Here is a 23,558-nt window from a genome sequence, read left to right on the forward strand (position 1 = left end):
GCCTCAAGTCCCTGGCAATCACCATTCTACTTTCTACTCTGTGAATTTGACTACTCTAGATCCCTTATGTAAGTGGAGTCATACAGTTATCCTTTTTGTGACTGGCTTATTTCCCTTAGTATAATGCTGTCAAAGTTCATCCATGTTATAGCATATGTTAGAATTTTCATCCTTTTTAAGGCTAAATAATATTCCATTGTATGTATACACTATATTTTGTTCTATCCATTCATCCATCAATAGACATTTGGGTTGCTTCTCCCTTGTGGCTATTGTGAATAATGCTGCTGTGGACATGGGTATACTGTTTGAGTCCCTGCTTTCATTTCTTTGGGTGTATATCTAGAAGTGGAATTCCTGGATCATAATGTAATTCTGTTTTTACTTTCTAAAAATTTTTTAAATTTTTATTTTTTTTATTAAATAAAATTTTATTGTCTACTGTTTACACTCATGTTGCTGCTATAAAGTACGACAACATACACAGATTCCTAGCATGAATTACTCATTGTTCACACCCACTGAACTATAGACATTGCTTGAGAATTAGATCTTTGCTTTAGGGATTAAAAAAAAAAATTGGGGCATAGTATCTTGAAGAGTATTCTCAAGTGACGTGTTGGAATCCCAAGGCATCGCCAATACAGTAAAACAGCACCGACTGTGCTGTCCCTGGGAGGAAAGGGGGATGGAAAACAGGCAGAGTAATTTTAAGCAGTTATTTCTGGTGACAGGTGTGACTCTGAAAGCTTGATTCTGCCCATCTGGGCTAAGTGGCTGCTTTGAGGAGGAACAAATAAAATGGGGGAGGGTGGGAACGTGGCTACTATGAGTTAAAAAAGTATAAAAAGTAAGTAATTATATCTAAAATATAGATTAGATATGTGATCCAGAACTCATTAAATAAGCTCAAAAATACTGTAAAGTGGCAATTTGAGCTACATTTATTTTTAAACAAGTGTGGGGAATACTGAGCGTCTTGAATGTTGTGTGCAAAACTGATCCACATCACCGTCTCACCGTAACAACTGAACATGGCAAGGCGGGTGCATTGGTTTCCAGAGTCACAGGCAACACTGCATGTAGATTTTTAAATGAACAATGTAAACTTCAGCGTTAAGGCAGCTGGCACTAACGTTGCACACAGGCTTAGCTCCGTGCCCATTTCAGGAATGAGACCGTCAGCACTTGAAAACAAACTGTGAGAGAAGAAAAGGGGAACCAGCATTATCCGACAAAAACAATGTGTCAAAATATTTTCCCTTTCACACACACAAAAAGAAAAACACGTTTAGATAAACAAAGCACCCATCCCGCCAACTTCATCCTGTTCCTTAACAAATATTTCAAACTACTGATCAATAATAGTGACTGTAAATTCCAGTGCCCGAGCCTATGGCCCCAAGGAAGTCGGCCAACACCGACAGGGTGCCAATGCACAAGCCCCCAAATGCAGCCACCGTGGCATGTACCTATTAAGCTCATGAACCATAGAGGTAGCCCTGTGGCCCCTCATTACCATTTGCTGTTCTTTAAGCTGTTTAGCTACATCTTTGGCTGAGGAACCAGACACCTCTATCCACATCTTAGAAAAGAATGCACATGATCCCAACATGAAGATGATACAAACAACCACATGGACAGGATCCTCAAATATGGCGCCCATGGACTCAGGAGGAGAAAGGTAGTAACAGAGGCCCCCCACTGGGTAAGAATGAGCAGGTCCTCCCTCACTGACATCAGCCCACTGTCCTAGTAAATTTACTAAGTTGCCACTAAATCGAACTGACAGCATCTGGGAAATAACATACAGGTTGGACACCAGGGCCGACTGCAGGGTGATGGGGATGTTGGAGGTGTAGAAGAGCTTGATGGGGTAGCTGCTGTACTGCCCTTGGTACTGGGCCGACTTAATGGACAGGTCCACACAAAATCCCTGAAAATATGTAACAACAGCAAACACGAAAACTGTAGCAATGAGGTTCATGAGACTGGGTAAATTCTGACGATAGAAAGCCTCCCTTAGAGCTCGAACTTTGTCCTGGTGGCCAGTAAGTGAAAGAGAGCTATGACTGCACCCTCAAACTCAGTACCTCTGCCAGTGTTAATGGTAGTGGGACTAACGGCCTTCCAGACAATGGTTTCTCAGATGTTGGTGGCAATAAAGAGGGAAATCCCAGACACCAAGCTGTAACCCTTCTGTAGCAGCTCATCTAACAGCAGCACAATCAAACCAGCAACAAACAACTGAATGATGATAAGGAGACAGATTCCAGAACCCATTTCAGCGGGATCCCCATACATGCCCGTCATGACATACACAATGGCTTGCCCAATGGTAATGATCATACCAAATAGTTTCTGGGCTTCATTGAATAGGGCTCTATCTTTGGGTGTATCTCCAACTCTGGGCTCTATCTTTGGGTGTATCTCCAACTTCAATGATTTTGGCTCCAGCTAACAACTGCATAATCAAACCAGATGTTACAATTGGGGAGATACCCAATTCCATTAACATTCCTCTGTGGGATGCAAGAATAACTCTCATCCAGTAGAAAGGATCTGCAGAATCTGAAGACATGATTCCAAATAGTGATATCTGACAACATACTAAGAAGATGGAGAGAGTTATAGCAGTCCGTAGTACCTTCTCTCCAAACTTGATTTTCCTTTCAGGTTTCTGAATTTCTGGTAGAACTGCACAGAAAGGTTTGATAACTTCTAAAAATTTGATGCCCATGGTGGCGGCTAGGGCGGCCAGGCTGGGCCCTGCTACCTCGGCCCGGCCTTCGCTCGGGTCCCGCGGCTCGGGTCTCGGGGCCCACTCCCGACACGCTCCGGCCTGCCCCGCCTATTTTTACTTTTTTGAGGAACTGCCGTACTGTTTTCCATAGCAGCTGCACCATTTCACATTCCCACCAGAAATGTATAAAGGTTCGAATTTCTCCATATCCTTGCTGACACCTCATTTTGTTTGTTCTATAATAGCTGGTTGATATTTGCTGTAGACTGAATGTTTTTGTCCACTCCACCCCCCATTCATATATTGAAAACTAATCTCCAATGTGATGGTATTTGAAGGTGGGGTCTTTGGGAGGTGATTAGATCATAAGGGTGAAGCCCTAATGAATAGAATTAGTGCTTTTTAAAAAATTTTTATTTATTTTTTTATACAGCAGGTTCTTATTAGTCATCCATTTTATACACATCAGTGTATAGATGTCAATCCCAATCTCCCAGTTCATCACACCACCGCCTCCCCACCCCCCGCTGCTTTCCTCCCATGGTGTCCTTACATTTGTTCTCTACATCTGTGTCTCAATTTCTGCCCTGCAAACCAGTTCATCTGTACCATTTTTCTAGGTTCCACATATATGCGTTAATATACGATATTTGTTTTCTCTTTCTGACTTACTTCACTCTGTATGACAGTCTCTAGATCCATCCACCTCTCTACAAATGACCCAATTTCGTTCCTTTTTATGGCTGAGTAATATTCCACTGTATATATGTACCACATCTTCTTTATCCAGTCATCTGTCGATGGGCATTTAGGTTGCTTCCATGACCTGACTATTGTAAATAGTGCTGCAGTGAACCTTGGGGTGCATGTGTATTTTTGAATTATGGTTTTCTCTGGGCATATGCCCAGTAGTGGGATTGCTGGGTCATATGGTAATTCTATTTTTAGTTCTTTAAGGAACCTCCATACTGTTCTCCATAGTGGCTGTATCAACTTACATTCCCACCAACAGTGCAAGAGGGCTCCCTTTTCTCCACACCCTCTCCAGCATTTGTTGTTTGTAGATTTTCTGATGATGCCCATTCTAATTACTGTAAAGTGATACCTCATTGTAGTTTTGATTTGCATTTCTCTAATAATTAGTGATGTTGATCAGCTTTTCATGTGCTTCTTGGCCATCTGTATGTCTTCTTTGGAGAAATGTCTATTTAGGTCTTCTGCCCATTTTTGGATTGGGTTGTTTGTTTTTTTAATATTGAGCTGCATGAGCTGTTTATATATTTTGGAGATTAATCCTTTGTCCGTTGATTCGTTTGCAAATATTTTCTCCCATTCTGAGGGTTGTCTTTTCCTCTTGTTTATGGTTTCCTTTGCTGTGCAAAAGCTTTTAAGTTTCATTAGGTCTCATTTGTTTATTTTTGTATTTCTTTCCATTACTGTAGGAGGTGGGTCAAAAAAGATCTTGCTGTGATTTATGTCAAAGAGTATTCTTCCTATGTTTTCCTTTAAGAGTTTTATAGTGTCTGGTCTTAAATTTAGGTCTTTAATCCATTTTGAGTTTATTTTTGTGCATGGTGTTTGGGAGTGTTCTAATTTTGTTCTTTTACATGTAGTTGCCCAGTTTTCCCAGCACCACTTATTGAAGGGACTGTCTTTTCTCCATTGTATATCCTTGCCTCCTTTGTCATGGATTAGTTGACCATAGGTGCGTGGGTTTATCTCTGGGCTTTCTATCTTGTTCCATTGATCTATATTTCTGTTTTTGTGCCAGTACCATATTGTCTTGATTACTGTAGCTTTGTAGCATAGTCTGAAGTCAGGGAGTCTGATTCCTCCAGCTCTGCTTTTTTCCCTCAAGGCTGCTTTGGCTATTCGGGGTCTTTCGTGTCTCCATACAAATTTTACGATTTTTTGTTCTAGTTCTGTAAAAAGTGCCATTGGTAATTTGATAGGGATTGCATTGAATCTTTAGATTGCTTTGGGTAATGTAGTCATTTTCACAATATTGATTCTTCCAATCCAAGAACATGGCATATCTCTCCATCTGTTGGTATCATCTTTAATTTCTTTCATCAGTGTCTTATAGTTTTCTGCATACAGGTGTTTTGTCTCCCTAGGTAGGTTTATTCCTAGGTATTTTATTCTTTTTATTGCAGTGGTAAATGGGAGTGTTTCCTTAATTTCTCTTTCAGAATTTTCATCATTAGTATATAGGAATGCAAGAGATTTCTGTGCATTAATTTTGTATCCTGCAACTTTACCAAATTCATTGATTAGCTCTAGTAGTTTTCTGGTGGCATCTTTAGGATTCTCTATGTATAGTATCATGTCATCTGCAAACAGTGACAGTTTTACTTCTTCTTTTCCAATTTGTATTCCTTTTACTTCTTTTTCTTCTCTGATTGCCATGGCTAGGACTTCCAAAACTATGTTGAATAATAGTGTTGAGAGTGGACATCCTTGTCTTGTTCTTGATCTTAGATGAAATGCTTTCAGTTTTTCACCGTTGAGAATGATGTTTGCTGTGGGTTTGTCATATACAGCCTTTATCATGTTGAGGTAGGTTCCCTCTATGCCCACTTTCTGGAGAGTTTTTATCATAAATGGGTGTTGAATTTTGTCAGAAGTTTTTTCTGCATCTATTGAGATGATCATATGGTTTTTCTCCTTATTTTTGACTGCACTGGGTCTTCATTGCTGTGCGTGGACATTCTCTAGTTGCAGCGAGTGGGGGCTACTCTTCATTGCCGTGCATGGGCTTCTCACTGCGGTGGCTTCTCTTGTTGTGGAGCACGGGCTCTAGGCACGCGGGCTTCAGTAGTTGTGGCATGTGGGCTCAGTAGTTGTGGCTCACAGGCTTAGTTCCTCCACAGCATGTAGGATCTTCCCGGACCAGGGCTCGAACCCATGTCCCCTGCATTGGCAGGTGGATTCTTTTTTTCTAAACATCCTTATTGGAGTATAGTTGCTTTACAATGGTGTGTTAGTTTCTGCTGTATAAAAAAGTGAATCAGCTATACGTATACATATATCCCCATATCTCCTCCCTCTTGCATCTCCCTCCCACCCTCTCTATCCCACCCCTCTAGGTGGACACAGAGCACCGAGCTGATCTTCCCGTGCTATGCGGCTGCTTCCCACTAGCTATTTTACATTTAGTAGTGTATATATGTCCATGCCACTCTCTCACTTCGACCCAGCTTACCCTTCCTCCTCCCTGTGTCCTCAAGTCCATTCTCTATGTCTGCATCTTTACTCCTGTCCTGTCCCTAGGTTCTTCGGAACCTTTTTTTTTTTTTTTTTTTAGATTCCAAATATATGTGCTAACATACGGTATTTTTTTTCTCTTTCTGACTTACTGCTCTCTGTATGACAGTCTCTGGGTCCATCCCCCTCACTATAAATAACTCAATTTCGTTTCTTTTTATGGCTAAGTAATATTCCATTGTATATATGTGCCACATCTTCTTTATCCATTCATCTGTTGATGGACACTTAGGTTGCTTCCATGTCCTGGCTATTGTAAATAGAGCTGCAATGAACATTGTGGTACATGACTCTTTTTGAATTACGGTTTTCTCAGGGTATATGCCCAGTACTGGGATTGTTGGGTCGTATGGTAGTTCTACTTTTAGTTTTTTGAGGAACCTCCATACTGTTCTCCAGAGTGGCTGTATCAATTTACATTCCCACCAGCAGTGAAGGAGGGTTCCCTTTTCTCCACACCCTCTCCAGCATTTATTGTTTGTAGATTTTTTGATGATGGCCATTCTAATTGGTGTGAGGTGATACCTCATTGTAATTTTGATTTGCATTTCTCTAATGATTAGTGATGTTGAGCATCGTTTCATATGTTTGTTGGCAATCTGTGTACCTTCTTTGGAGAAATGTCTATTTAGGTCTTCTGCCCATTTTTGCATTGGGTTCTTTAAAAAAAATTATTTATTTATTTATTTATTGGCTGTGTTGGGTCTTTGTTGCTGTGCGTGGGCTTTCTCTAGTTGCGGCGAGCGGGGGCTACTCTTCCTTGCAGTGCATGGACTTCTGATTGTCGTGGCTTCTCTTGTTGCAGAGCACGGGCTCTAGGCATGCAGGCTTTAGTAGTTGTGGTACGTGGGCTCAGTTGTTGTGGCTCGCGGGCTCTAGAGTGCAGGCTCAGTAGTTGTGTTGCATGGGCTTAGTTGCTCTGCGGCATGTGGGATCTTCCCGGGCCAGGGCTCAAACCCGTGTCCCCTACATTGGCAGGCGAATTCTTTACCACTGCTCCACCAGGGAAGCCCTGTTTGTTTTTTTGATATTGAGCTGCATGAGCTGCTTGTGTATTTTGGAGATTAATCCTTTGTCAGTTGCTTCATTTGGAAATGTTTTCTCCCATTCTGAGGGTTGTCTTTTCGTCTTGTTTATGGTTTGTTTTGCTGTGCAAAAGCTTTTAAGTTTCATTAGGTCCCATTTATTTATTTTTGTTTTTATTTCCATTTCTCTAGGAGGTGGGTCTAAAAGGATCTTTCTGTGATTTATGTCATGGAGTGTTCTGCCTATGTTTTCCTCTAAGAGTTTTATAGTGTCTGGCCTTACATTTAGATCTTTAGTCCATTTTGAGTTTATTTTTGTGTATGGTGTTAGGGAGTGTTCTAATTTCATTCTTTAACATGTAGCTGTCCAGTTTTCCCAGCACCACTTATTGAAGAGGCTGCCTTTTCTCCATTGTATATTCTTGCCTCCTTTATCAAAGATACGGTGACCATATGTGCGTGGGTTTATCTCTGGCAGGCAGATTCTTAACGACTGCGCCACCAGGGAAGTCCCTAGAATTAGTGCTTTTTTAAGCGAGCTCCTTTGTTCCTTCTGCCTTCTGAGAACACAGTGAGAAGACTGAGTCTGTGAACAAGGAAGACAGCCCTTACCAAACGCCTAATCTGTTGGCACCTTGATCTTGGACTTCCCAGCCTCCAGAACTGAGAAATAAATGTTTGTTGTATAAGCCACCCAACTTACGGTATTTTTGTTAGATCAGCCCAAATGCAGTAAGTCAGTATCTCATTTTGTTTTTCAGGAAGCTGCATTTTTTAAAGCCCAGCAAAGATAGGGGGTGACAACTGCATTTGGAAGTCAGTCACCATACTCCCAATGGTCTTCCTGCAAGAATTAGATATGAGGTCACTGAATTTGGGGTGGGTAGCAAGCAGGAGTAAATTCTCAAACTAATCAACATTCACCCTGTCTTGGCTGAGCTGGCTTTATCACCGTTGAGTTCAGGTGTGATGTTAACAACATTTTGTAAATGTTGAATGTTGTGAATATCCACAGGGTTAGTAAATAAAGTAATAAAATCTCATTTGAATGGTGTTCAGGCATCTTTCTACGATTCTGTTTGGCACCACTGATTTTGGAGACAGGTATGTTGCTCAGGCATTTGCAAGTGATCTCAGCCAAACCTCTTAGCCCTCAGTTGTCTGTCTTTTTTTTTTTTAGTTTTTAAAATTTAAAAAAATTTTAATTGTTTTTTTAAAATCATTTATTTATTTATTTATTTTGGGCTGTGTTGGGTCTTCGTTGCCGCACACTGGCTTTCTCTAGTTGCGGCAAGCGGGGGCTACTCTTCGTTGAGGTGCCCAGGTTTCTCATTGCGGTGGCTTCTCTTGTTGCGGAGCATGGGATCTAGGTGCGTGGGCTTCAATAGTTGTGGTATGGGGGTTCAGTAGTTGTGGCTCGTGGGTTCTAGAGTGCAGGCTCAGTAGTTGTGGTACAGGGGCTTAGTTGCTCCGTGGCATGTGGGATCTTTCAGGACCAGGGCTCAAACCCATCCCCTGCACTGGCAGGCAGATTCTTAACCACTGCACCACCAGGGAAGCCCTGTCTTTCTTTTCAAAGTTGCAGTATAAAGTGTAACAACCCTTTTTTTAAAAGAATTTTTTTATGTGACTTTTTTTTTTTTTTAAGTCTTTGTTGAACTTGTCACAACGTTGCTTCTGTTCTATGTTTTGGCCTTTTTTTGGCCACGAGGCACGTGGGATCTTAGCTCCCCGACCAGGGATCGAACCTGCACCCCCTGCATTGGAAGGCAAAGTCTTCACCACTGGACCACCAGGGAAGTCCCTATAAAGCGTAACAATCTTAAGTGTACAGATGATGTATTTTTACATATGTTCAAGCCCAGGTACCCACCACTCACATCAAGATATTGAACATTTCCATCACTCCAGAAGGCTCTTTTGTACCCGCTCCTCAACATTCCCCAGAGGTAACCAGTGATATGATTTCTGTTTATGTAGATGAGTTTTGCCTATTTTTGAACCTTATTGTACCTTGTGGCTGGGAACAGACAGCATGTACTTTTTGTGCTGGGCTTGTTTAGCCATGGTGCCCATTCATCCTGGTAAGATTCATGCATGTTGTATCGATAGTTTTTCGCCTTTGTTGTTTTTCACTTCTGTGTATACCACAGTTTGTCTCTCCATTCTATTGATGGACATTTGGGTTGTTTCCAGAGTTTGCCTATTGTCAGTACAGCCACTATGAACATTATCTATTGTGTATGTTTCCAGGTGGACTCATAGGTCAACTAGGAGTGGTTGCTGGGTGATAGGGTTGGCATATGTTTAACTTAAGAACTGCCAAACGTTTTTCCAAATCATTTTTTTTTTCCAAATCTTTTAATCTTTCTTTAAAATTGGAAAAAATAAACCTCTACCTGGTTATTTTGCGGATATTTAATGGGCCCTAAGGTATAAGACTTTAAGTCCGTACCTGGAGCACAGTGGGCACTCAATAATTGCTGGCCTCTGGCCCAGCAGAGGAAAGGCGAGGTGGTAGGCGAGCACTGCCGTGAGGTACCGCCCTAAATAATTGATCGGAGAGGCCTTTCCCACGCAGCACTCAAGGCCCACACCCTGCGAGCCGGGCGAGCCAACCTTGGCGCCCCTGCCCTGCATACAGCTACATGCCCCGATCCTGCCTCCTCAGGTCCAGAATGAGTGTCGCCTGGCTGGGCACTCATACCCTTGTGAACTCTGCGTGACACCGGACGTTTATTGAGCACTGACTGTGTGCTTAGGCCCTGGGCGTCCAGGAGCGAACTACATAAAGACCCTCACCCCTCAAATTACTCGGCGGAAGGAGGGGGTAGCTTCGCGTGGGAAGCGTCGGGATCGAGCCCACCACGGTTTCTACTTGGTTTCTAGTCAGACCCTGGGCTTCCCCTGGAAGTTGCTCAAGACGAAGAAGGAAAGATCATCTGCACTTTCGCACACGCAGTAGGAACCCAGGTCTGTCCCGAGCGCGCGTCCAGAGCCTCGGGGCCCCGCAAACCAAGGCCAAGTGCCCGCCCCCGCTGTCTGCCCAATGGCCGCGCGGCCCTACCTCCCGCCCTTCCCTCCCTGCAGGGGAGGGTTCCCGGCTGTCCGCGACTGGAGGCAGGTCGCCAGGTCGTGGCTACCCAAGGTAAGATCACCACCTTGGGAGCTCGGTCCTCTGGACGCAGGGCGCACAGATGCCTTTCGGGGAGGTGGTACGCGGCGCAGGAGCCGAGTGGGACTAAGAGTCCGCCGGGGTGCACGGGGCTTGGGGCGCGGGGGAGCTGGGAAGAGCAGGTACTAACGCACAGGGTGTTCGGGGCAGCGAGAGCTCCGTGCACCGCATCCAGCACCGGGGGCTCGAGAGGTGGGTGGCGCTGGCGCCTGCTCGGGCTGGAGGGGAGGTTGGGCCGGAAGGAGAAGGGCGCTGGCTACTGAGCTCCTCCAGTTGCCCACAGGCCCAGGGTGACTCCCAGGCGAGGCCTAGCCCGGGTGCGCCAATCTCCGGCGGCCGCGCTTTTGGGGGTCGCGGACTGCCGCCCTCCCTTGGCTTTTGGCCGTTTTCGGTGGTGACACCTGTTCAGAACAGCCTCTCGGTCCTCCGCGGACCTGGGTCTGGCCCAGGATTTCAGGAATAGGAGCTGAGACTGTGGGGCCTCGCCCCTTCCGGGAGGGTGGAGCGCTCTGAACTCAGCTTCTGGTGCAGTCGGGTCAGAACTCTCCTAGACGCGACGGTCAGGAACTATCCGCCCCACATCTTATCTGAGACCGGAAAGAGGTGCCTGGAAAACACTGGAAAAAACAAAACCGACATTCTTCGTTTGGAGGCTCAAAAACATCTGGAAGGACATCTGGAAGGACGTGAGAACCCGGCTGCGGTGGAGGGCAGGGTTAGAACGTCCTCAGACGTTTCCGAAAGATTTCCATACCTCGCAAGAGAAGGGACTAAATAGTGCATCTTCCCAGGCACACTCTCACTTAGCAACCCCCCTCACCCAGGCAGTGGCCTTGGCCCCTTCCGGGGCTTGAAGGCAGGGGGCTGTGTGAGTCTCACTTGCCACAGGGGTCTCTAAGCCCTGCAAGGTGTATGGTGAGCTGCAATGAGGCAGCAAGTCCTGGGTTCAAATCCTGTTAGGCCACTGGTCAGCTGTGCAACTTGGCATCGCTTGTCCTCTTGGGATTGTGGCAAGAATTAAATGAAAGAAACTTAGGATGTGCCTGCCTATAGTGGGCCCTCAATAAATGTGAACAAATATGGGCTTCCTTTCTTTTTGGTTGGACCATTACATACACCCATACTCCTCAAACTCTTTGCCTCAAAGGCTGAGGCTGGGATGCAGAAGAATGTATCACCTGACTCTCTCCTGGTACTTCCCTGGATCCCATGGGAGGGAAGGAGGGATCTGTTCGCCACCACAGAGTTGTTTTTTGTTCATCTTCTGAAGGCTCAGAGGACCCCCACCCCACCTCTCTGATCCTCGTGATTTCTGTCACTGGTACTCGCTCCACCAGGAATGTAGCACCTGGGGGTTGGCAAAGCAGGTCATGCAGCATGTGGCTATGAGGCTGGTGGGCTGCAGGTAGGCAGGACTACTGCTCCATTTCCCATGTGGCAGGGGACTGGTGGCCTCAGCAGCTTCTAGGCACTCTCTACTCTGCAGCACTGTCTCTTAGAGGTCCCACCCAAGCTTGACATCCAAGTTTCTACTCCAGCCTGCCCCTCTCCTCTGCCCACTTCCCTCCCTGAAAACCCCTTTGGACATCCAATAGCATCTCAAGCTTCACTTGTTCAAAATGGAACTCTGGAGTCCTCTCTGCACCACTGCTTCTCCCCCAGACTCTCTGGCTTGCTAAGTGGCACCCTCCATCCACCTAGTGCCTTGATTCTTCTCCTTCACCTCCCATATCCACAAAATACCAGGAATCCAGCCACCTCTTGCCACCTTCATGGTTACCATCCTGGCCATACCCATCATGTATTCCCTGCTGTGGCCTCCTGACTTGTCTCCCTGCTTCCATCCTGCCCCCTCCCCAGTCCAGGATCCTCACAACCACCACAGAGGTCTTTAACGTAAATAAGTCAAATCAAATAAAATCCTCTCCCTTTCCTGCTCAGAGCCCTCCAATGGCTCCCTGTTTCACTCCAAATAAAACCCAAAGTCCCTTCCTATAATGCCCTACATTAGTGGCCCTTCCCAACCTCCTTGACTTGAACTCTGCCCCTCCCCCTAGCTTTCTAAACCTGGACAACTCCAATCTACTTTCTATTCTTCAAACATGCCAAGCTTGTTCCACCTTAGGACTTCTCACTTGCTCTGCCCTCTGCCCAAAACACTGATCTTCTTACATTCGAGTTCAGCTCAAATGTCAGTTCAGAAAAGCTTCCCTCCCCATCCCAGTTCAAGCAGCATGCCCTTCTTCAGGGGCTCTGTCTCACCATCTGCTTTATTTTCTCTGTAACCTTTATTACTGTCTGGAATTCTTATTTATGTATATGTTTTCTGATTTGTTATCTGTCTCATTCCAGTAGAATGTAAATTGGATGGTGGCAGAGATCTTGTCTTATTCCCTGAAGCTGTCTCTCATGAGAAAGGCAAATAAGAAACAAGCAAACAAACACATCTATAATTGAAAATTGTGTTAAGTGCTACATAAGCAACCTGCGGCAATTGATTGTATTGGGGGTACTTCTAAATTTCAGGCTTATAAGGCTGAACTACTGTATTGTCAAAACAACCTCTCTGAGCCATTTTAGGGGTGAGGACAAGCCTGGAAAAGGCTGACAACTTGCCTGGGGTCACACCCAGAAGTGGAATTCAGCCTCCTACCGAAAAAATATGTATGTAGGGCTTCTCTGGTGGTGCAGTGGTTAAGAATCTGCCTGCCAATGTAGGGGACACGGGTTCGAGCCCTAGTCCGGAAAGATCCCACATGCCACGCAGAAACTAAGCCCACGTGCCACAACTACTGAGTCTGAGCTCTAGAGCCTGCGAGCCGCAACTACTGAAGCCACGTGCTACAACTACTGAAGCCCGTGCGCCTAGAGCCCATGCTCTGCAACGAGAAGCCACCACAATGAGAAGCCTGTGCACCTCAACGAACAGTAGCCCCCGCTCGTGGCAACTAGAGAAAGCCCGTGTGCAGCAACGAAGACCCAACACAGCCAAAAATTTGAAAAATAAATAAATTTTTAAAAAATTTAAAAAAATGTGTATAGCAAGCTTTAATGTAATGGTGGGCCTGCAGTCATGTTCTGGGAAGAACCTGATCCCAGATCCTGAAGACCTCAGTTCTTTGCTCTTCTACTCACTAGCAAGTCCCCTTAATTCCTTGGTACTTCATTTTCTTCACGATAAGAATAGGATAGATCCTATTATTATATTGGGTGCCTTCTCCTCTTCCCCATCCTCTCCCGCCTACCCCTCCTCCTCCCTCTCCTCCCCTTCCCCCTCAGTATACTCCAAAGGAGCAGCACTTCTAGATGGTGCTCTTTTGCTATCAGAAGCTAGGGGCACATTCAGACCTGGGGATGATGGGGCAGGAGCCAGAGTTCTCCCCAACACTGACCAACCTGCAGGGCAGAAATGGGCCCTAGGTCTTCTAGATCTGTTTTTTTTTTTTTTTATTCACCAATTTGTTTTTAGGCAAATTCATTGAGGGCCTCTGAGACTTAGGCAGTAAAATACGATGATTAAAGAAAAGAGCAAAATTTCCAAAGAGTTGAAAAAGAAAGAGAGAATTGCCTTTTGTCCAACTCCACTCCCAACTCTGTTGTCATGTGTGGTCTGTTTTCTTCCAGTCTTTTTTCCTCTCTCTCAGTCCATCCACCCTTCATGGGCCAGAGCCCTCTGCCACTTCAGAACCCGGGACAGCGATGACGTTTGCTGAGGACAAGACTTATCAGTATATCCGCAACCATCACGGCAATTTTTGCAATATTCATGTTCTGGAGATTCTGCCTTACCTGTCCTGCCTCACAACAAGTGACCAGGTGAGCCAGGGTGTGACAACCAGGCATGGAATGGGGGCAGGGCTGTGGAATTCAGAGCTTCTCCCAAGCCAGGACCAACTCCTTCCTTCTCTGTTGTCTGTATCTTGCTTCCCATCCTTGACAGTTTTCTAACTTTCAGAAGGAAGTGTGGCTCAGGGTGTCCTTTCCAACCTCACTGAGCTCCCTCTTGTGTCGTTTTGGTATAGTGCTCCAAAATATGGCACTGAGATTTCTGGGCTTGGGACCCCTCACCCACTTTCATCGGAACCTTCTTTTTCTTTATCTCTTTTGTCCTTGTTCCTGTTTAGTTTCAATTGCATTCTCTTAGTCATGGGATCCATCCTGGCAGGGAGCCTGGGGCTCAACTTTGAGAGTCTTTGGGAGCCAGACTGTGCTAGCTCCCTCAGCACTTGCTGTGGGCCCCTAGTGAAGTGAGCCTGGCCCCTCCCAGTTTTAGCTGTCCCCACATTGAACCCCGAGGCCTCCCTCTGCTTCCTCCATGCAGATACCGGCGGTATGTGAATTTGTGGCTGGGGGGATTTGGCTCCTCCCTCTTGTATTTTGGTGTTTGTGGGAATACCTTGCCATTTAGTTCTGCAGTAAATGTTTTCTGTGGGTTTTTGTTTCTGCTGTCTGGTTGCTTGTTTGTATGTGCTAAGCCTCAGTTTCCTCATCAGTAGAGTAGGGGTAATAATAGCATTAAGTAAGATAATTCACACAAAGCCCTGAGCAGAGAGCCTGGGACACAGTAAGGCCTATTTCCTGGGCCTTTAAACTTGGGCTCAAACTCTGGCCTTGTCCTGGGCTCTGACTTAGTTTCAGATGGTTGCTTCCATCTTGTAGCTTTCTAGGTACCTCCATCTGCAGCTGTCCCCTCCAGAGTGGGGAGGGGGTCAGGGCTACCAGGCTTGAGCTTGGTGGCGGGGCTGTGTCTTGCAGGACCGACTGCGGGCCTCCTATGAGCGCTGGGGAAACCAGGGCACTCTCTGGGACCTCTTCAACAGCCTTCGGCGGAGGAACGGCTGGGTGCCTTCCTTCATTGGGGCACTGAGGGCCTGTGAACTGTCTAGTCTCGCTGATGAAGTGGACCGAGTCTACCAGAGCAACCTGCTACGTGAGCCTCCCACCTTGACCCTTCTTCTGGAACTCCTATCTGATTCCCTGGCCTCCACTCTCCCTCTCCTCTCACCCCATACCTGCTGTCTTCATCTCTCACCCTCCCTCCCATCACTCCTGGGCAGTGGACAAACCAGAGTGTAGATCCCTGCTTTGCCACTTATTAATCTTTATTAACTCTTTGGCCAAGCCCCTTCATTCCCTAAGTCTCAGTCTTCTTTGTAAAATGGGGCTAATGGCAACATTTACCTTGTAGGGCTGCAGTGGATACCATGGGATGATGGCATGTTGAGTGCTTAGCTGGGGCTGGGCACCTTCCATGTGCTCAGCAAATGGAGCCTCCTCTAATTTTTGTGGCTGTGACGTTTGCCTCCCACGCTTTTCTCATTTCCTCCCGTCTACTCTCCCTCAGTTTGTCTTCCCTCTCTCTGCTCATCTCTTCTCTCCCCCTCCCTTCACTGCCTCTTCTTTCTTCCTCATGGGCTCCTTCCTTCCTTTCCCCTCATCTCTTCCCCTCCCACTGGTTTCCCCTAGAGCCTCCTTAGTTGCTTCCCACCACCCCCCCAGCTGCCCAGTTATCCCTCAAAGCCCTCTCAATGCTCCCTGCCAGGCCAAGTCCTCAGAGGGGGTCTGCTGAGGCCAGGGTCTCAGGGGCTGAGGCAGAAAGAAAATTCACACCAGCCCTATATATATTTCAGACTAGAGACAATTCCTGAGACACTGCTCAGATTTACAGCCTTGAAATATCCCCATGTTTGCCTTTCTTTCTTTTCCTCCCCCTCCCTTCCTCCCTCCCTTCCTTCCTTTCTAACTCATCTCTTCATTTGTGCAGATTACCAGTGATTCCCCCAGATAAAAACAGCTGTGGTAGGGCCAGGCGTGGCTGGTGGGGGCAAAGGGGAGGGGCTGAGGAGGAAGCTTTAGGTCAGGGGTCAGTTAGTGGTGAAAGCCACCCACGAGGAGGAGAAGAAAGCCACTGTGTCCCAGAATGCCTGGGGACAGAGAAGTGGTGACTGCTGACATAGTCTGGGTGGTGAGAGGCCTTCGAGGTGCCCCCAACACTCTCCCTTCCCCCACTGCTCCTCCTACCTCTCCTTGTCCTCTCCACCTCCACTCTCCCTCTGATACCTGCCTCCTGCTTCGTGAAGCTGGTCTCCTCTGAGGAGTACTGCCCACATCAGGATAGAGTTTGATGCTGTGGGGGACTGATAGCCATGCACCTGGAGTTCTAGGAGCACCCAGGCCTCTCTTGCCACTAAGAGCACCCCAATTCCTCCTTGACATCAAAATATCTTTGTCCTTCAGGGAATCCGAACCACCCCCCATCCCCACTGGAGCGGCCATCAGTTCCTGCTGGGGTTCCAGGGCCCTCCACACCTGCTGTGGCCCCCAGCATCCCCAGCAATGGCTACAGAGAGGACGAGCCAAGTTACCCTATGCCTGTCCAGGACACCCAGCCACCAGAGTCCCTGGGAGAGGTGCGTCCTCATGATCTACCTTGAGCCTCCTGCTTTTGTGTTCCCATCTGCCCACTTCTGCTCACCCAGCCTTCCGGAAGTCCCCCACAAATCATGCCTAATCTCTGCTCAGAACCCCAGGGCTCCCCCAATATGGATCTGCCCCAGCTCCCAGACTGCCAACCAGGTCTTCACTATGTGGCAGCCCCCACCCCTCTGTCATCAGCCAGCTGTGAGGCCACAATTCTGAGGTCTTTGCAGTGGTCCATGTGAGATGTTGAGCTGGGTCCAGGGATCAGGGGATGACCAGATGAGGGAGAGTGAGGGAGCAGGAGGTGATGGGGAAAGGGGGGGATGGTTGGAGCTGCAATCACTGCCAGTAAAGTTTGGGGGTTAAGACAACTGATTCTATTGGGATAGGATGAGTGGGCAGTGAGGTGTCCAGGAGATACCACTTGGACTTGAAGCCTAAGAAAGGGGTCTGTGCAGTGGCCCCAAAGATGGGGACCTTTCTTTAGGGCCAGACAGATGAATAGGGACCCCCCCATAGGATGATTTTCTATGAGGGGGCTTCAAAGTCACCTGCAGATAGAAGTCCTGGCAATGACCAAAGCCGAGGCAAGGGCTTCCTTGGTCCTGTGCTTCATGGCATGGGCTGTGGCCTGTAGGAGCCGTCCCAAGCATAAGGTGCCCTTTGCCAGCTCCTGGGAGAAACAACTGCCTTATTCATATATTCCTTTGTGCAGAGTTCGAAGAAAGCCCCACAGCCACCCAGCTCTGGGGCTGTCCTCAAGAAGCTGGGTGGTCCCCTGCAGCCCTCATCTGACACGGTGGCCCTCAGCCCTCTGACCTGCAGTGGACATCAGGAGCAAGACACAGAACTGGGCACTACGCACACAGCAGGTATGCATGGACCCTGGAGTTATAGGGCCTTTCTGACCTCCCAGTGAGGGTAAGGGTTAGAGTTGCCCCTCTGGTTTTCTTGGTCAGGAGGCAAAGGTGGTATTCCCCAGGGAAATGAGTTCACCCCAGGGAACAACCCAGTTCCTCAGAGGGCATATTGGCTAGTATTTGCTTTGTAACATACAATCCCAAAATTTAGTAGCTTAAAATACGACTATTTACTTAGCTCATGATTGTGTGGGTCAGCAATTTGGGCTGGCTCAGATGGGCTGAATTCCCTTTTATATACACATCAGGGTACATATAAGCTGTTTACGGCTGTTGTCTGGGGCACCTCAGTTCTCTTCTATGAGTCTCTTACCTTCCAGCAGTCAAGCCCATTTCATATACCTGAGCAGAGTTCTGAGAGAGGGAGAGAGGGCTTCTGGGGCATAGGCTCAAAACTGGCACAGTTTTCCTCCTGCCTCTTTCTGTGGGACAAGGCAAGTTACAAGGCCAGCCCAGCATCAAGGAGTAGAAAGATAGACTCCATCCCTACATGAGAGGACTGACAGGGTCACATTGCAGAGGGCGTGGACACAGGCAGAAGTGAATTAGGGCCATGCCTGCACTATACCAAAGGGACTATGTAGGGATCCGCCAGGACCTGGAGGATAGTGCAAGAAGAGTACAGGGCTGGGCCAGCTGTTGTCAGGGAGCACTGCCCTACCCTAAAGGGGTCTCTAGCTCCCAGTGAATCACTAAAACTTTTCAGCCCCCAGGAGAAGTATGTTCTTCATCAGCCAAGGGCCTGGACCCTCACATCAGACATCTCAGGAATATAGTGCTATCTACTTGGATCTCTCAGGCTGGCACCTCTGCACCACTATTTCCCAAACGGTGTTCCATGTGACAGTGATGCCCAGCCAGCCCACAGTGCCCATGGAACAGCCACAAGACACAGGAGCTCAGAGAAGCCACCTTAGTGTCCCATGCTCCTGTCACACCAAACTCTAACCCAAGTATCCTTTTGCACTTTGCATTGTCAGCTTGCTGTGGAACATCTTTTCAAGAAATGCTGCTGTGGACCAGGGAGGCAGAGGGCACTTTGATTTCAGTATGAGTATGGACACAGGTCCCATGAGATTCTGTGTTGTTAGCTTTGGGATGGGGGGTGGTGGACATCAGAATCACTCCCGACCTTTGTCAGCTGTAGGGCCAGGCATGTGTGTTCTCAAGAGTTCCATGGTGAATCCTTATGTAGCTGCCTTTATGGACCATCACCACCTGCTCCCTCCTGCTTCCCCCAGTTCAGACTCTCCTCCCAGGGGTGGCTTTGTCCCTGTAACCTCAAGCCCTTGGGCCTCCTAGAAGATTTGCACACACTGGGGGCTGACTGGGCCTCTGGTGCCACATGACTGGTGTGAGCTCTTCTAAGCAGAGCCATCCTGCTCCTCTTGCCCTGGCCTAGGATTGTTCCTGCTGAGAGGAAAGATGGCAGTGGGAGAAACATCCAGGATTCCACTTGCCTAAGGAGAGGATGGAAGAGGCAGACACAACAGGAAAGGGGGGTGTCCTAGGCAGGAGAAGAAAAAGCAGAGATGAAAATTAATAATGATTTTCAAGCTCCTAGACCCTGTTAAAGGGAGGGATCATTTTGCTCCTGTGAGAGAACATGTCAAGGACTGAGGAGGGACAGGACCAAGGATTTATCTGCAACCATCGGGCCTTCAGCCCTGGGAACCAAAGAGACTGTGGAGACTCCTCCATTGGTAGGAGGTTGGGAGGCTTGGATGCAATAGGGATGGTGTGAGCTGGGGCAGAGAGACCCTTCTCCAGCCCTCTGATCCCAAGGCCACTGTGATTTTAGGATAACACTCCTGTGGGTTTGTGTTTCTCATTTTGTTTTGCCACCTGCAGGTGTGGTCTCCAGTTTCACATCATCCTACGGGCCTGTGTCTCCGACTGTCTCCTTCCAGCCCATGGTCCGTTCTACCCCCAGGGAAAGCCGCTTGCCTGAACCCCCAGTGTCAGCTCCATCTATTGGCACCTCCTCCTCCTCCACTGGCTTGGCCTCTGCAGGAGGTGCTGGTGACCAGGCTGAAGGTACCATCTGCTCCAGCGGGGCAGGGGTGCCCACCAACTCAGAATTTGGCAGCACAGTGCCTTCCAAGTTGTCCACCAGCTTGAAGCCCCCTGGTGCAATGCCCACTAATGTGCTCACCAGTCTAGCACCATCCAAATTGCCCATCAACTCAGTGCGTTCTGGCATGGTGCCACCCAAAGTGCCTACTGGCTTGGTGCCTGACGACAGGAAACATATGTGCACGGTGCCCAGAAAGCTGCTTGACAACACAGGGCCCACCATCAGGAACAGCAACAGACTCGTGGAGGTGAGTCCTCGCCCCTCCTAGCAGTGATCCAGGCCTCTTCCTTTTACCCTTTCCAGTCTCCATTCTGTCTCCAGCCTAGGCTGGTCCAGGGCTTCTTCTGAGGGCATAGGGACAGCTGAGACCTAGGCTCATCCAGACCTAACACCATGTCCTTTAGAGTAATAATAATCATTAGAACTCTTAAGTGTGAATGCTTCAGGAGGGTCAGGCTTGCTGGGCCACCTCCACTGGTCACATGCATTAACCCATTTAGAGCTCACAGCTCCCTTTTAAGCTCATCAATACTATTTTGCAGGTGAGGAAACATTGAGGGGTAGAGCAGGGTAGCCTGTTTGCCTTGATGCCTTGCTCTTCACCACTGGGATATCTGGCCTGCCCCACCATGACCAGGGTTTTACAAACTGCAGTCCCAGCCCATCCATCTCTGACCCTAGCAGCCTCCACAGCTGCCTGCTCAGAGCCTGCACATCTAACCCTACTGCTGCTGTCTGTCTGGAAGAACCAAGTCCATGGGGCCCCTTGGGTGCATGGCCCAGCCTCTGACCCGGTGGCTGCTTCATGGCCATCAAGCCCAGGCATAATGTCAAAGTAGGTGGGGCCACACATGACCAAGTGCTCCCTGGGGTGGGAGTGAGCTCACAGGCAGGCCAGTGAGTAGAGCTTTCAGCCCTGGAGGAGTTCACCACTGATGCTCCTACAGGGCCTTAGTCCCCTCCTCCCCCACTGTCCTCCTGCACCATCAGTGGGTTGAGTCCCCAAGAGAGAGTTGCCTCACAGCACTATGGGCTGGGAACTGAGGGGTTGGCCTGTTTTGGGAATGGGGCCACCCAACCTGGCTTGCCCCCCACCATCCTCAGTCCCTCCAGTCCCTCCTTTCTTTCCCAGGAGACTCCAGCATCTCCAGCAGCCACAGGTACTGCCACTGGAGGCACCTCACCATGGCCAGATAGCAGCTCTGACTGCTGGGGCTCAGAGCTGGAGCTGAGCAAGCCTGGCAGGCTGGTATCCAGAATGGACAGCCAACCGTTCTCGGGCTGCTCTGCAGACCTTGCCATCAGCCTCAGTAACTCCCTGGGCGCGGGGCCTGACAACGCTCCGGAGGAAAATGAGTACAAGTCGGAGGATACCATTAGGATCCACGGGGGCCCCAGTACCCCCAACCTGGGGGACAGCCCTGGGACACACACCGCCCCAGGATTCCGGGAGGAGGAAGAGTTGGAGGAGTTGCTGGTGGTCAGGACCTCGTCCTGGCCTCCGTGGCTCAGTGTGGCTGTGGCTGGGGTGCTCCTAGCTGTGCTCCTGGCCACACGGTACCGGCGGCGCCTACTCCAGTGAAACTCCTGGGCCCTCCTTATCACGCATCTGCTCCCTTTCCCATGGTACATCTGCCTGAGCCACTGAGTTGAGCTGTCCCACCATCCTTGACCCTATCTCGGGGCTGGGAGAGGCTGGGTCAGAGGCGAGGCAGCATTTCCATCCCAGCTCGTGCCCTTGGCAGCTCCCCCACCATCCTTGGCTTTCCTGGGCTGCCCTGAGTGCTCCAGCCCTTGCCCACCTGGCCATCTGGTTGTTGCCCTTATCCTCTGGAGGAGGTGCCCCCGTCTAGGCCTTATCCCTCTTTACCCAAGTGCAAGGATCAGGAGGTGCTGCTGGAGACCGCAGGGGGTCGGAAACATCCCCCATCCTGCTCTGGTCCCTGGCAGCCAATGGGGGGCGGGTAGGGGACCCCATAGAACATCATTCCAGCCCCCAGTGGCCCAGCCTCAGGCTATTGCCCCAGCAGCAGCGGAGTGGCCCACCTTCAAGGACTTAGTCCCCTGCATCTCTGGTTCCCCTCCCCTGCCACACAAGGTTGGGGAGGAGGTCTGGAGATTCCCATGGACCCCTGGGAAGCCTGATCAGGTGCTAGGCCTGAGGACCACCTAAGTGCCCCTCTCCAGCCTTCTCATGCTGGTCTCTGTTCTCTTCAGCTCCGTATGGGGGTTGGAGAGGGAGCACGTGCAGGGCAGAGCTCAGGCCAAGGTTTGGATTTCAGCTCCACCCCTTCTTGGGCTGTGTGGCCTTGGCAGATAATCAGCCTTCTCTGGTCTTGCTTACTCATGTGGACCCGTGAGGATCATGGCTCATCCTTCACTGTGTTCTCCTGAGATTGAAGCATACACGTCTTTGTCAAGTGCTTGGTCCAGAGCAGGTGGCCACTAAATGCTTCTCTCACCCCTCCCTGCCCAGCCTGGTAGAGAGATGAGGGCATGAGAGGCAGAGTGCCCAGTGGGTAAGCGTGAACTGCTGCAGTGCAGGATGGCCTAAGCCTGCATCCCATCTTACTAACTCTGTGCTCTTGGGCAAGCTGTTAACCTCTCTGTGCCTGTTTTCTCATCTGTAAAATGGGGATGAATAGTAAAATTTTATGTATAGACATACATGTCCTAGTGTTGTGAGGATTAAATGAGTTTATCTATATAAATCTTAGAATGGTTCCTGACATTTCATTTACTAGGGGTGGATACATGTTGTTATTCTCTCTATTCAAATGTGGAGGGACTGGAGCACTTGGCCGTGCCTTCAGAAGCAGACCCAAACCCTACTGCCTATGCCCCTTTTATATTTGTCCCTTACTTTATTACATGCACTGGGGAATTGTTGGGGAGTGAGGAGGGAGGCATGTCCACTGGGGCAACTGTGCAGGGTGGGGGCTAGGGTGCCTCCCAGCAGACAGATGGATTGAGGGATATCCTTGTGGGTTCTTTCCCAGCAGCCATTGCTGGACAAGGGCCAGGGCCAGAAGCCTCAGGAGCTACCTTCATTTCTGGCTCTGCAAGGGATAGGAACTAGAACCCTGTGGAGACATAAGGGGTAGGGCTCACTGTGGCCCACTCCCAAACTGTCAGTCTGCAGGGTCCTGCACCCTGCTCTGGCTGCTACAGCCTTTCTTTACGCTACCCTTGGGGACTTCAGCAACCTAATGACCTCTACTTCTACCTCTGAGCTTCTCTTCAACCCTCTCTCCAAATGCAACCACCTGTACCCTGAAGCCAGGAGTGGTCCCCACCCAAGCTGTCTGCAACCATGCCCCATCACCCTTGCTCTTAACCCTCTGTGCTCCTTCCTCCCTCCCAGATACCCAGGTCAGTGAACAGTTCATGAACAGGTACTGGTTTTAATGTGTTACCCTCCCAAGGTAGCTTTGGAAAAAAGTATCTCAAGAAAGCAGTTTGTAGACCCAAAGAATGCTACTTAAATGGTAGAATTTCAAGCACAGTGACCAGCCATGTGGGAGATACCTTTGGGTAAGGTGTGTAGGAAACATTTAGGGACCATCTTGGCACTTTTCAAATTATGCTGCTCAGAAGCCCTGACTTGGCCTGCATTGAAGAGCATTCCTATTTTGGCTGTTGTCAATAAAATGCCACTTCAAGCAGGATTGGGAATTGGCCTGTGGCCAGGAGAGGGCTTGGGGTAGTTGATAAGAGAGATGGGGAAGCACCCTTCACCTCGGGGTAAAGGCCGGGGTGGGGCCAGAGGGCTCAGTGCCATCCTAAGCGCTTAAGGGCAGACTCATCAGTAGCCAAGGTACCTGCATATAAAGCCCTCTCCATCTTTTCTCTCTCCTGTTGAAACATTTCCTTCAAAGCCCAAGAGCTATCACTGCTTCTCTTTCCCTGGGAAACACCTGCTGATTCTGCT

At 48.7% G+C, this 23,558-nt stretch overlaps 1 protein-coding gene and 1 pseudogene across 4 annotated transcripts; one reads left to right on the forward strand and one right to left on the reverse strand.

The window, feature by feature from the left end:
* Window positions 1–1,291: 1,291 nt before the first annotated feature.
* Window positions 1,292–2,804, reverse strand: LOC309816723 (protein transport protein Sec61 subunit alpha-like; annotated as a pseudogene). Its single transcript has one exon. The product of its transcript is annotated as a protein transport protein Sec61 subunit alpha-like (transcript).
* A 7,219-nt stretch (window positions 2,805–10,023) lies between these two features.
* Window positions 10,024–22,346, forward strand: MAVS (mitochondrial antiviral signaling protein). Of its 3 annotated transcripts, none has more exons than XM_082644359.1 (7): window positions 10,024–10,183; window positions 13,835–14,026; window positions 14,966–15,140; window positions 16,448–16,620; window positions 17,346–17,502; window positions 19,402–19,874; window positions 20,760–22,346. In XM_082644359.1, the coding sequence occupies exons 1-7, from the start codon at window positions 10,085–10,087 to the stop codon at window positions 21,207–21,209; spliced, it is 1,719 nt and encodes a 572-aa protein (XP_082500485.1). In that variant the 5' UTR covers window positions 10,024–10,084; the 3' UTR covers window positions 21,210–22,346. The 3 variants fall into 3 exon arrangements, with proteins under 3 accessions (XP_082500485.1, XP_082500486.1, XP_082500487.1); XM_082644360.1 differs by having other exon boundaries at window positions 10,127–10,183; window positions 13,855–14,026; XM_082644361.1 differs by lacking the exon at window positions 10,024–10,183 and adding an exon at window positions 10,240–10,896 and having other exon boundaries at window positions 13,855–14,026.
* The last annotated feature ends 1,212 nt before the right edge of the window (window positions 22,347–23,558 follow it).

Source organism: Mesoplodon mirus (assembly GCF_964341445.2).
Source record: "Mesoplodon mirus genome assembly, chromosome: 15".
Taxonomy (NCBI): domain Eukaryota; kingdom Metazoa; phylum Chordata; class Mammalia; order Artiodactyla; family Ziphiidae; genus Mesoplodon; species Mesoplodon mirus.

Excerpts from the sequence above, each read along its gene's own strand:
- MAVS (XM_082644359.1), top strand. The coding sequence starts at position 10,085 with ATGGCCGCGCGGCCCTACCTCCCGCCCTTCCCTCCCTGCAGGGGAGGG. Across the intron at positions 15,141-16,447 it reads CTACCAGAGCAACCTGCTAC|GGAATCCGAACCACCCCCCA; the intron begins GTGAGCCTCCCA and ends TTTGTCCTTCAG. Across the intron at positions 19,875-20,759 it reads ACAGCAACAGACTCGTGGAG|GAGACTCCAGCATCTCCAGC; the intron begins GTGAGTCCTCGC and ends TTTCTTTCCCAG.